Raw genomic sequence first — 13245 nt, forward strand, 5'->3', positions numbered from 1 at the left:
CCAAGTGACCTCATGATGAACTGAGCAGTTGAGGATTGCCCAGAGCTCCAGTTAGAGAAAGTGGGGGAACAATAGGATCATTATTCAGTTCTTAGAAGGACAGGTTTATCACTCTCCAAAAGGAGTAAGCACTATATTCATGGTGAGAGAGGCAATTAGGGTTCATTAAACATCATCTGTCACAATAATGCTTATATAAATCATACATCATTTGTAAATTTCTTTTGAATGTATCATTTTATGGGAGCAATCATGTATGTCATATTTAGGTCTACTTAATGTTTGTGCATACTTAAAAGGATGATACAATAAAAATAACAAGTCATGTAATAAAAATAATGAAAGATTCAAATAGATTAAGCAAGTTTGGAAACATTAGTGATTTGTTAGTGCAATGTGCAGTTAAACTGACTTATGTAAAACTTTAGAAGTAGGTAGTGTAGTGTATGGGTATGTCTTTCGTAGTTTATTGACTGTTTTGTTGACTATGATGCTTGAAATTATGTCAAACTTTTGAGAATATTTGGCATGACACCTTAGATTAATACTTTATTATATATTAATTCTATGGAACAATTAGTATTTGACTCAGAGAATTTCAACTTATAGAACTTTCTACATGCCTTTTGGAAGCAAAAGGACTTCTTCAATTTGTTCAACTAATATAGGATTACAATATATGATGTAATATTCATATAAATATTAATGTAGTTCTATATTTTCATTTTATTTAGTCATTTGGACCATTCTTTTTTTTTTTTCCATAGATAGTCTGAAGTATCATTCAGATCCCAGATGTTACCTACTATCTTTAAGTAAACTTTGAGTACACTTTAAGTATTCCTTGACATTATTTTTTATTTATTTTCTTTTTATTTTTTTATTATGTTCAATTAGCCAGCATATAGTACATTATTAGTTGTTGGTGTAGTTTGACAAGCATGCAGAGATATATGAACTGGTACTTCAGAAATAATTAATGTTTGTGCAAATCCACATCTCCTAGGACATGACAAAAGTTATCTGTCATTGTCTTAACTCTTGGTAAGAATTAATATTCAGAGAGGGAGATAAAAGATTGGAAAGTAGACTTAAGTTTGGATAAGGAATGAGAACCCTGTTGTTCCCAGTCTTCTAATGAAACTCACTTCCGTGAGGAATATTACTGTGATGATACTGTCTTCTGACCGTCTAGGACCTTCCACCGAGAGCTTGTAGAGATAATGCAAGGTCTCTGGAAACTGTGGAAAGTTATATTCACTGAGAGTTCTGTAATGGAGAATAAGGCACTGAATTAGCAAAGAAGATGAAAACTCTTCCTGCATCAGCAACTGCTAATGGTAGTAAAGAGAGAATCATCATCCTCATATTTTGTACCACCCAGATAAAAAAGAAAGATATTTTCTAATATTCCCTAATCTAAGGTAAACTGCAGCCCCATTCTGAATTCTACACAGACTCTAGGCAATTATATATATCTGGATCACTGACGATCTCTCTTTACTTAACATCACTCCTCTTTCCCATCTTTCCCCTCCTGAGCCCCACAACAGAATGCCCTGTAATACCACAAGCTCCTGCATGACCAAAAGGAGAGAAAATAAATAGTGCAAAATAAATATCTTGGCAAACCAGGATGGCTGAATATGTCGTCATCATGGTTTTAGACCAAGTCTTTCCTTTGAATGATAAAAAGAAATGAGAGTTTGGGACTATCCTGTTTTACTCAGGAGAAGAAGTGGGGAGTCCTGATTCACTAAAGCCATTCTGGGCAGTGGCCAGTCTCACAGATGTCCTGACATGCTGGCCTGGATCAGATGGCTAGTGGCAAGACTGGGAAAGTTGATGTGACAGGTTTCATTTTAAGATTCCACATTGGGACAAAACCAAAATACAGCTGACGGAATGGTAGAAGATATTTGCAAATGACGTATCAGATAAAGGGCTAGTATCCAAAATCTATAAAGAATTTATCAAACTCAACACCCAAAGGACAAATAATCCAGTCAAGAAATGGGCAGAAGACATGAACAAACATTTCTGCAAAGAAGACATCCAAATGGCCAAAAGGCACATGAAAAAGTGCTCAACATCACTCAGCATCAGGGAAATCCAAATCAAAACCACAATGAGATACCACCTCACATCAGTCAGAATGGCTAAAATTAACAAGTCAAGAAATGACAGATGTTGGCAAGGATGCACAGAAAGGGGAAACTTCCTACCCTGTTGGTGGGAATGCAAGCTGGTGCAGCCACTCTGGAAAACAGTATGGAGGTTCCTCAAAAAGTTGAAAATAGAGCTACCTTATGAAACAGCAATTGCGCTACTGGGTATTTACCACAAAGATACAAATGTAGGGATCCAAAGGGGTACGTGTACCCAATGTTTAATGCAACAATGTCCACAATAGCCAAACTATGGAAAGAGTCAAGATGTCCATCCACAGATGAATGGATAAAGAAGATGTGGTGTATATATATATATATATATATATATATATACACACACACACAATGGAATATTATGCAGCCATCAAAAGGAATGAAATCTTGCCATTTGCAACGACGTGGATGGAACTGGAGTGTATTATGCTGAGCGAAATAAGTCAATCAGAGAAAGACATGTATCATATGATCTCACTGATAGGAGGAATTTGAGAAACAAGACAGAGGAGCATAGGGGAAGGAAGGAAAAAATGAAACAAGTTGAAACCAGAGAGGGAGAAAAACTGTAAGAGACTCTTAATCTCAGGAAACAAACTGAGGGTTGCTGGAGTGGTGGGGGGTGGGAAGGATGGTGGGGCTGTGGGATGGACATTGGGGAGGGTATGTGCTATGGTGAGTGCTGTGAATTGTGTAAGACTGATGAATCACAGATCTGTACCTCTGAACCAAATAATGCAATATATGTTAAGGAAAAAAAAAAGAAGATAGCAGGAGAGGAAGAATGAAGGGGGTAAATCGGAGGGGGAGACGAACCATGAGAGATGATGGACTCTGAAAAGCAAACTGAGCGTTCTGAGGGGGGTGGGGGGATGGGTTAGCCTGGTGATGGGTATTAAAGAGGGCACATTCTGCATGGAGCACTGGGTATTATGCACAAACAATGAATCATGGAACACTACATTAAAAACTAAAAAAAAAAAAAAAAAAGCAGGAAGGGAAAAATGAAGGGGGAGAAGTCGGAGGGGGAGACGAACCATGAGAGTCTATGGACTCAGAAACAAACTGAGGGTTTTAGAGGGGTGGGGGGTGGGGAAATGGGTTAGCCTGGTGATGGGTATTAAGGAGGGCAGGTATTGAATGGAGCACTGGGTGTTATACGCAAACAATGAATCATGGAACACTACATCAAAAACTGATGATGTAATGTGTGGTGACTAACATAACATAATAAAATAAAAAAAAATACTCCAGGTTGGTATTTTAAACCAGTGCTTCTTGATCTTTAATATGTATACAAATTAACCAGGAATCTTGCTAAAATGCAGATTCTGATTCAGTGGGACTGGAGTGGGCCATGGGATTGTATTCTGCCTTCTATTTTTAACTTCTAGGTGACGCTGTTGCTGCTGGTCTGAGGACCACACTTTAAGAAAGAAGATCCAAAGATACTAAGGATATTGTGACTCTTAACTAATGGCTGCTTGTGGGGTACAGATATATCATACTTTTATAAAATAAAACATGTTCCTGAAATCTGTGTGTAAATAAGATGCCATTTGAAATGCATGAAGGGCCCAGAGACCATATAGACTATATTTTCTGGGTTGGTCACAACTTTAAATGGTCTATTATGTTGTTGAGTCTGTGTATCTTGATTCTTGATCAGAAAATCTGATCTCTATAATCAGAAACTTGCTATTCAGTAAGGAGTTAACTAGGGAAAAAAAACCTTTCTACTACAATAAAAATAAAAGTTCTCTTTCATTATACTTTCCAAATTTATTTGTCTCATTGAGAACAGATTTTTATTGAACCTCTTTAAAGTGGGAGCACCTCTGTAACTGTCTGATGCCTACATAGCAGGGATCCGCTAACAGCAGAGGAAAGAAAAAGCAAATTTACCTCTAGTTCTCCATAACTGAAAGAGAAATCTGTTCTTTGGAGGGAGGACAATTGGGTATCTGTATCATCAAGTAGGAGGACAAGGAAAGAGAGAACTACACCAATAAGTAATAAAGCCCTAAAATAAGGGAAGAAGTAGAAATCAAATGGCAGTTCAGATCATTAGGTGAGAGAGGGAAGTTGGAGTGAATATTGACTGTGTTCACACATGGCTTAACTGAAGAAAGTTGGAGAAGATGGGATAGAGACATAGAACCCTGTGCAGAGCCCCCGTTCTTACTTGGCAACAAGGTAGACCCCGTGATGGTGAAACAGCGCTTGGTTAAACTGGTTCCAGCAATTCTTTTTGTTTAGAGCAATATCCACCTGTTGCAGTCCAGAACAATTCAGCAGAACTCTCAGGGCGTCCCTGGCATAGCTAAGGCCCCAAAGAAGAACAGAGTCACCACTTGACAGTGGCCTTCATGTAACTAAGTACATGTGACCAGCCTTTTCATTCCATCCTGGGCAGGATGCTGGTTTTGGGAAAGGGGATGTTTCAAAGGAAAACCACTTTCAATGCTCTTTATCTTCCCTGATCAACAGTACATGGGATTTAGGGTTCAAATGAAATGGTAGCATGTAAAATCTAGGATTAATCATGGAGCAGCTTATTAGTTTACTAGCTTAACAGCTTATTAACAAAAGATGTTAAATGATGTGATAATTTGCTAAAAGTGCCTGCTGCTTTTCTTTTTCAGATGCTTTAAATAAATAGATATATTCTCATCTGTGTGGGATGATTTGGTGTATGTCTGCTTGAAAGACAGAGAATGGGTTAAATATCTTAATGGAATGGATTGTCCCTTGGAGTTCTGCCTGGTTTAGAAGTCCACCCCTGATTAGGGCAAAGAGCAGGCAGTGGATCCAGATTTCCCCAGAAGGCAGCAAAGCTAGCTGAATCTCACCTTATGTGGACAGAATGACTGTGTGCCATCTTAAGGCCACACATCACATCACCAAACACAAAACAACTTCAGTTCACAGAGCACATTTACACACATTATTTTAAACTTTCATGTACAATTACCCTGAGAAATCACTATCAAAGAGTAAATGGCAGAGCTAGCATGTATCTGGCTTTGGATCTAATGCTCCTGCCTGCTCTCTCTCCCCTTGGTAGCCTCTCACTCTGGCAAGAATAAACCATGTTCTGTGGGAGTGGTTCTCCGTACACTGCACACACTCAGGGAAGGTCCTAGCTAACTTCTAGGTACTTAGGGATTCTAAAGACATTCTACCCTTCAGAGGAAAGAAAACTGTAATAAATGAATGCATTGCTTATGACTATAAAGAGGGACTAGAAATAGTTGACAGCTGGAAGCTTATTTCTTATTGAATCTACAATAACCAATACGATCTCACAACATCCTGTTCTCTGTCATCAGTCTCAGGTCACTGCTGTAGAAGAGTTGAAGCATGAGGGCCATCAAGAGCTGGGGGAAAAACTGGGCCACTGCTTTCTTGTAAGACCCGATAGGCAGCAATGTGCACAGGGCCTGGGATGCCTAAAGGCAAGGAAAACGAAGTCAAGAATGGAGCATTCTGCCTCTAAACCCAGTCAGCCTTAGTGAGGGAAAAAGGGGGAACCACAATCCCTCCCCCACAACCCCCTTAAAGAAAGCCTAAAGTGTGCATATGTATTCATTCATTCTGTAACAGCTGTTAAGTCCATTTTGAACCAGGAACTGTGCCTGGTATTCTATGGCAATGAGCTCCCAAAGCACTATCAATAATCACTTGGCTGCCAAACCAGTGGGAAACAAGGTGGTTCCCAAGGACAGAATACATCCCAATGTCCCCTTCATATGTGGCCATGAAGAATAGTCCTACCAATAACCCAGGTCCTCCCTGTGCTTGAGCAATCCAGGCCAGTGAGATATTTAAGAGGAGGCAGGCCAGGTCACTAACAATCATTTGGCCCACTAACCACAGCAACACCCACCCACCGCATCAGAGAAACACATTCCACCACCTCACATTTGTGGAGCACTACCCATTTTATTCCTGCTATATCTCTGTAAGACTAGAATCTACTCCCAGGAGTGGTGATTTTACTCCCCAGGAGACATAAAATGGTGGGCACAAATTATATTAGGGCTTCATATGCCTATAAAAGTCTATATGGTCTAGCTAGTGGCTACTCTCTGACACCATCTCTGAACTTCCACCTTTGCTCCATTCTCCCCTTTTGGTTTCCTTGCAGTCACTGATGTACCAGGAAAGCTCTCATCACTATATAGCTTTTGTCCTTCTCTCTGTCTAGAACTCTCTTGCCCAGATATTTGCAAGGATCACTCCTTCATTCTTGACTGATGTCACCTCAGCAGAGAGGCCTCCCCTGACCAACTTTCCTAAACCCTCCCTATCAGTTTCTTTTCCCCACATCAGTTTATGTCTCTTCTCAGCTTTATATCCTCTGACACATGACACATTTTTTTGTTCATTGTCTGTGTCTTTTACTGGAATGTAAGCTTCCCGATCAGGGTGTGGCATATAGTAGGTACTCAGTAAGTATGTGTTGGATGAATGAATGAATGAAAGCAGGACAGTGTCAAGAAGTATGACTGAGTCTGTGGACAGACAGGGATTTTCACGATCAGAAAAATACCAGGACAAAGAAGCACTCATGGTATTACTTACCGCTACAGGCATCATATTAGTAGTATCGAGAGAGAAACGTCTTTTTTCCATGAAGCTATCCTGCATTTCTCCAGGCTTTCCTTTCAGTATCAACAAGATTGTCTTCAGCACGTGAGGGGCCACACTTGACTCAGAACCTGCCGCGTGCCACATCAGTATCAAAGTGCTGCAAACACAGTCCCACCCCGACCACCATAGTGAGAATCCGGTTGTTCATTTCCTACTTAATTCCCATTGTGAATTGGGAAAAGTCTTGGGTTTACATGTTTTACGGCAAAGAAATTGCAGACAAGTCTAAACCAAACTGATATGCTCATTTCCCCAAATGATCCCATTAATCTCTTGTCCTTGAAAACACAGGAAGAATTTCAGTGAGATATTACAGAAAATACAATCTGCAAGTCTGCAAGTTCATTTCCTAGCACATTTAAATATCTGTCCAGGTCAATGTCAAGAACTGATAAGCTTTCTCCATTCCATGCTCTGGTCCTCCCACCTTGTGATCTTGTTTGTCCAGGAATAATAGAATATTAAAAACGTATAAAAATACAAATTAACATAAATAAATATATCAACTTAAAAAAACAAATAGGTAGGAATACTAGGCAAAAAACTACATAAATTTGAAAATTAGAAAAGTAAGTTTAAATTGAGCTAGAAGGAGTGGGCCCTTTTGTGAAATGTCACACATCTAATTGGTGACACTGACGTCACTCACTAGAATCCTGGTTTCTCAACCTCCAGTCCCCTAGCTCCTTTCTACATACCTGGCCACTCTTCAAGATATTTTTTATTATTGCTTATCTTAAAAACTGCTATATACCTGTGTGTGGGTATATTCCTGATACCTTATCAATCCATGCTGGGTTTTGAACCCTATTTTATTGTCTCTCTGCATTTAGGTTCCTAATAGGGAGGTCTGGTCCTCCAGAACACAGATATACCAGCTCTTTAGAACCCATTACTCCACTGCTCCTGCCTTCTGGGCTCAGCTTTAGAACTGTGCTTAGAACCACATGAACATCAAGTCTGTGGGCAGACAGGGATGCTGTCTCATCCCCTTACCTCTTGATCATACCTTCTAGCTGATTAGACATTCTCTCTGTTTCTCTGATTTAGCTCAAACTCCAAATCCTAGTCTTTTCTACCTCAATTCTCACCTACTATTGCACAAGATCTGCTGGTGACTATTTTAATTAAGTTTACCTAACTCTAATTATGCTTGCTTTCTGTACTTCCTCATTTCATACTGTTCGTACTGGATTCACTGGCAACTTTTATCAATGTCGGGCTATTCCCTCTCAACAAAATGTTTGAAGGCTGGTAATATATTACATACAATGGGTGCTTAATTCCTGAATGAGAAAACACTGAGTCTTATGAAAATTTTTAATTTCCAGAAATTTTCTAAGTAGTAAAATACTTTGAATATTTGTGAGCCTCCCAAATAAATATAAGCTTTCAGTTGGGGGAAAAAAAGTCATATAATTGGTTTAGCATTTTGTGGATTTTGATGCCCTTTCATAGACATTAACTCATTTAACCCATATAACTGCTGTATAGATAAAGAATTTTTCTCATCTCACAGACAAATTGAGGATCAAGGAGCTTAGAAACTTGTGTGGCTGGGAAGGAATTCAGATCCATTTGTTTCCAAAGCCTGAATCCTTTCCATAATGTAACTTCCTGCCTTTTATATGGTTAATGGTAAAGAAGTATTACCTTCTTTCTCAAGGTACAAATGATAGAAATGGAGTGATGTCATTTACTACTCTCTTCTAATGTGAGTTAGGCTCACACTGTCCCATAGGCTCACACTGGTATTCTTTTCTCTTTAATATTTTCTGTGATCCTCGATAATGAATTTCAGATAAATAGATAAGGAACAGCTATTTTTAGTGTTTCATTATTTTTTGGGGGGTGGAAATACCTTACATCTGTTCTTCATAAATGAGGGAAAAAAAGCACTATAAATTTTATCACTTATGGGAGAAAAAACCCATCATCACTTTGAGGAGAGGTTTGTACATCTGGGATATGCAGCAGAACACAAAGACTCAAATAAATAATAGTGACAATGATCATTTATCGATGGTGTTTACCATGTGTAGGTATTGTATGAAAATATGAATAAAGTGCATGATCTTATTTAAATTTTATGATCATCCAATGTGAGGCAAAAATAGATATCTTTTTTCAGAAAAAAAGAAGCCAGGCCTAATTTGCTCACCTCTGTCAGATTCTAGAGCCTGTGAACAAACCCTTATGGAAGGGGTGAGGGGGCCTTACTTGTCTGCTGGGACTGGGTAATCCATAAGTTGAAAGATAACCTTCTTCGGTGAAGTGCGTGTTAACAAGGTGATGACCCGCAACATAGCATGCCTCATAACATGAGAAGAATCTTCACACAATTTCTTATAAATAGCATCCACAATCTTAGACACCTGGAAAAGTAATTTAATAGGTCAACAAGAGTCTCTTGTTCCATGGGCATCTCTAAAGCAAGGCATTTCTTGGATGTAAGAATTTAGTCCTTCTCAGAATGTCCAAGGCAGCAATTAACATACAAATAAGCACTAGAGGAAAGCATATTTATGTGTGTGACTACACAATGTAAAATATCTATTGGGATGAGAAATAAGCCTATGCATTTATTGATAGTGGGAAAATACCCAACTTTTTAAAAAAAAGTTTATTTGGGCAAGGTAGACTTCCTTATTTAAGACATATAAGCCTGGTATAGGGAAAAAAAAACATGTATAATTCAAGTCCTTTAAGAAGGAAGTCAAAATAATGGAACAGAATAACAATGGAACTGTATGCTTCAAAAAACCTTTCTGACAATTAAAGAAGACTTGAATCTGCATACAGAATGGATAAACTATGTGTTGGAAGAATGGCCCAGAATGGTAAACACTGAGTCACATAATCTTGCAAATTCTATTCATAGGCCCTATGTCAGTTTTATTTTTTCCCCTTTTTATTAATTCTTGAACAAGGTGATTACTAGCTAGACCTGAAATTTGTCTCAAATTAATGGCTGTATATTCAACATCAAATTTCACCCAACAAGATAACTTCACTTTTTATTTTGGGAAACTATTCCTCAGAGATCATAAGCTGAAGTGTTGATTGACATAATTTACATTCCACTGCAACTGTCTTATATATAGTCAGTTATCTGTGCACATCCCCCTACTCCAAGCAATAAATAAATAAATAAAGAAGCAAATAAATAAAGAAGTGAAGCGTTAAGAGTGCAGGACATTCCTCATACTGCATATGCTCGAAGGTGAACATGGGGGACATGAATGGGGGACATTAAACATTGCTCTTCTCAATAGGCCTTTTAACTATGGATTTAGAACTCTTCTCAACCCCTTTTCCTTTCCACGCAGCATGACCCAAAACAAGCCAGCTATGTTACTGTACACTCAAGTATACCAATAATGATCTGCTTTAATTCTTAAGAAAAGACCTGCCATGTTAGATTTATTTAGAGATTGTAAACCCAAATACTATATGTGCAACTCAGGGATTTTTCAGGGATAATTTTAACCATGAATAATTCTCCATTATAACTGATTTATTTTATTTTTAAAATATTTTATTTAGTTAGTTTTAGAGAGAGAGAGAGTGCATGTGAGCAGGAAGAGGAGCACCGGGGGAGAGGGAGGGGAAAAGAATCTCAAGCTGTCTTCACACTGAGCGAGGAGCTCTGTGTGGCTGGATCTCATGACCCTCAGATCATGACCTGAGCCAAAACATATTCTTGTATGAGCTATGAAATGTGAATTGCATTATTTTGTTGAATTAAACGCTGTTATATTTACATATATCACTGGCATTGCACAATACAAAGATGGTAAAATTTGTGCTATTTAAATATTTAGTTTTTTTTTTAACTTAGAAAGACTTTAAATAGAAAATAAAAATGCCATGACAAATTGAGAGAGAAAGACTGGAGGAAAGGAAAAAAACCTTCATATGTTTGTATATTTAATGACACCTTTTCCCTATGTTTTGAACAGGAAGCCCCACATTCATTAGCACTTGGCCCCACAAATTATGTAGTCAGCCCTACAGCAAACTGAGGGTCCTTGAAAACTTCCCCTGGTGGTTACACAGAAGATTTCAATTATATCTGTACTATTTTACTCTTCTGAATGTATTCTTTAAGAAAACTGATGAAAATGTGTCAAGATACTATGATTTGGTATGACTCATAGGTAAAGGTTCATGACATTATTTTCTAAACTTTTCTGTGTGCTTGAAATATTTCATCAAAAAAAGCCTCATCTGATTAAAGTAACATAATGAACAATGGCAAGAAATACATAGGAAAAGAAGTAGGCATATAACAAAGGCAACAGAGCCCTTTAGAGAATAAAATCTGTGTTCCTCTACTCACTGTCAAGTATCTTACCATGGTGACCTTATGCGCATGACATTCCAGAGTCAATTTCAGCATGGTTGATGCCTTGAATGCGATTATATAATTAGGTGAAGAGAGTCTCATCAGGAGACTCCACACAAAGTCAGTCAGCAAGGATGGCAGTAGGGTGTGTCCTACACTCTGAAACCAAAAAGGAGAGCCATGACCTCACACCTTACCTACAGGAAACGTAAGAAAGACTACTGAATTCAGTCATCCTGAAGGAAGCTCCAGGACCAGGTAGGGCCAAGAGATTTTTGTAGGCCTTAGGCATTTTTGCTACTGTGGCTCTCTTTCTCCATTCAAAAATGTTAAAAGTCATATTTTACAACTGTATTGATATTGAGATGACTATAATTCAAGTGGAATTACATTTATTTTTTTCTTCTGATTTTTAAAGCAGTTAAAACACTTTTATCTGGGTAAGTCAGCTCTGGGGCCAGGCCAGGAAAAAATGAAAAACCATGGCATTACAATTAGGAGGAACTGTAAAATATTGATTTTACACCAATTCAGCTGTTCGGATGTTAGAAATTACTGTGAGATTCTTTAGCTTCGGAAATGAGTTTGCTGAGATCAGAAACAAGCATGATCAGTAGATGCAGGCGGGGATGAAGTAAGACAGGCAGGGTGATTCAAGGGTGTGGACTTTTTCCCAGAGAAGGGTCAAGAAGCAGGAAGAGAAAAAAAAAGGATCATATGTCGATGATTGAGGTACAAGAACTACAATTCAAACAATCCTTTTTTTTAAAGTCAGAGGAATATCCATGGACCATAAAATAAGAACAGAATTACATTATCTCTCAGTTAAGAAAGCTGAATGAGTCACATTTTCTCCTTTCATATACATAAATATATGTGTATATATATTGCATATTATATTATAAACATACACACACACATATGTCATTTTCCCAAGTACAGAAGGTACCTAATCTTGCCAATAAAAGCTTATCTGCATCCCTCTTAAAAGGATGGCGCACAGCTCTTTTTGGTCAATAGGGCAAACCTGAGGTTTGAGCAAGAATGGGTGGCCACCAGGCTCCCTCCTACTGGGCACAGGGGCGAGGGGTGGTATTCTTGGAATGCTATGGAAGAAAGCTAAAGGAGGGTCACTAAGCCTTGGTGAGGTGGACTGAGTATCACAAATAGTTTGCCCTTCTTTAAGAAAGCCAGATTTCATTATATGATTTGTTGAATTAAAGAAAAAACATTGAAATGGGGGAATATTCTCTTTTAACTATTTATTTGTTTATTCAATGAAATTATTTTAGTGTCTATTTAAAATTTGTAGAAGAAGCAACTTCTAGTGAAAATTAGAGCTACTGTTAGAAATTTCTGTCACATGAAGATCCAAGTATGACAGTAGACTACATCAGAGGACAGGGACTGCCTATAAAATGGGATTTACATGTAACTCTTCAGAAATATACCAGTCCCATAGGACCATGGTGCTGAATTCTTTAAAAATCACCTCTATCTCCCCTTATTTCTTACTCTTATACCATGTTATTACATATTCTTGATGCTGTTCATTGTAATGGCTGCATGATATACTATTAACTTGATATTCCACAATTTATAATCTATTTCTCTGTGTTTGACACAGTCTGTTAAAAAATAAACCACACGTCTGTGAAGAACCTCTTCTCATAAATAGATATATTGAGTTTTTTCATTTCTATACATTCCCATGAGTGAGATTATTAGTTTATTTGGTATAAACATTTTTTTTTTTGGTTTAGTCTGTGACACTTTTATGACACTTTGTGCCTCCATTAGAAGACAGTGTCCTCTCTTATAACTGGTCACTGTATAAAAGAACAGTCTCTTAATCTGTAAACTGCTCTTTTTTTTTTCTTTTTTAAATTTGATCCTCCCATTTCATGGTATTTTGTTTCTAGCTCTCTTGGCTAAAAGCCTTAATGCTTATCCTTCTATTTTCATCCTTTGGACTTTGTCTCTGGCTATAGTCTTCTTGATCCCCTTGTTACAAACTTAGATTCTCTCAACCCGCCTGTTCCAGTATACCTCTGACAGTCCCACCTCAGAGTTTCC

The 13245-nt window shown here is 38.0% G+C and overlaps 1 protein-coding gene across 1 annotated transcript in view; it reads right to left on the bottom strand.

The window, feature by feature from the left end:
* Positions 1–1026: 1026 nt before the first annotated feature.
* Positions 1027–13245, bottom strand: part of MROH9 (maestro heat like repeat family member 9) — a 154652-nt gene continuing 142433 nt past the window's right edge. Inside the window, 8 exon segments of the mRNA XM_028123014.1 lie at positions 1027–1063; positions 1065–1132; positions 1134–1269; positions 4351–4488; positions 5475–5617; positions 6753–6918; positions 9042–9196; positions 11179–11328. Of these exon segments, the coding sequence (XP_027978815.1) occupies positions 1027–1063; positions 1065–1132; positions 1134–1269; positions 4351–4488; positions 5475–5617; positions 6753–6918; positions 9042–9196; positions 11179–11328 (993 nt within the window).

The sequence above is a fragment of the Eumetopias jubatus genome, unplaced genomic scaffold (assembly GCF_037043125.1).
Source record: "Eumetopias jubatus isolate StellerSeaLion01/CBP00866 unplaced genomic scaffold, mEumJub1_p1.0 scaffold_12, whole genome shotgun sequence".
Taxonomy (NCBI): Eukaryota; Metazoa; Chordata; class Mammalia; order Carnivora; family Otariidae; genus Eumetopias; species Eumetopias jubatus.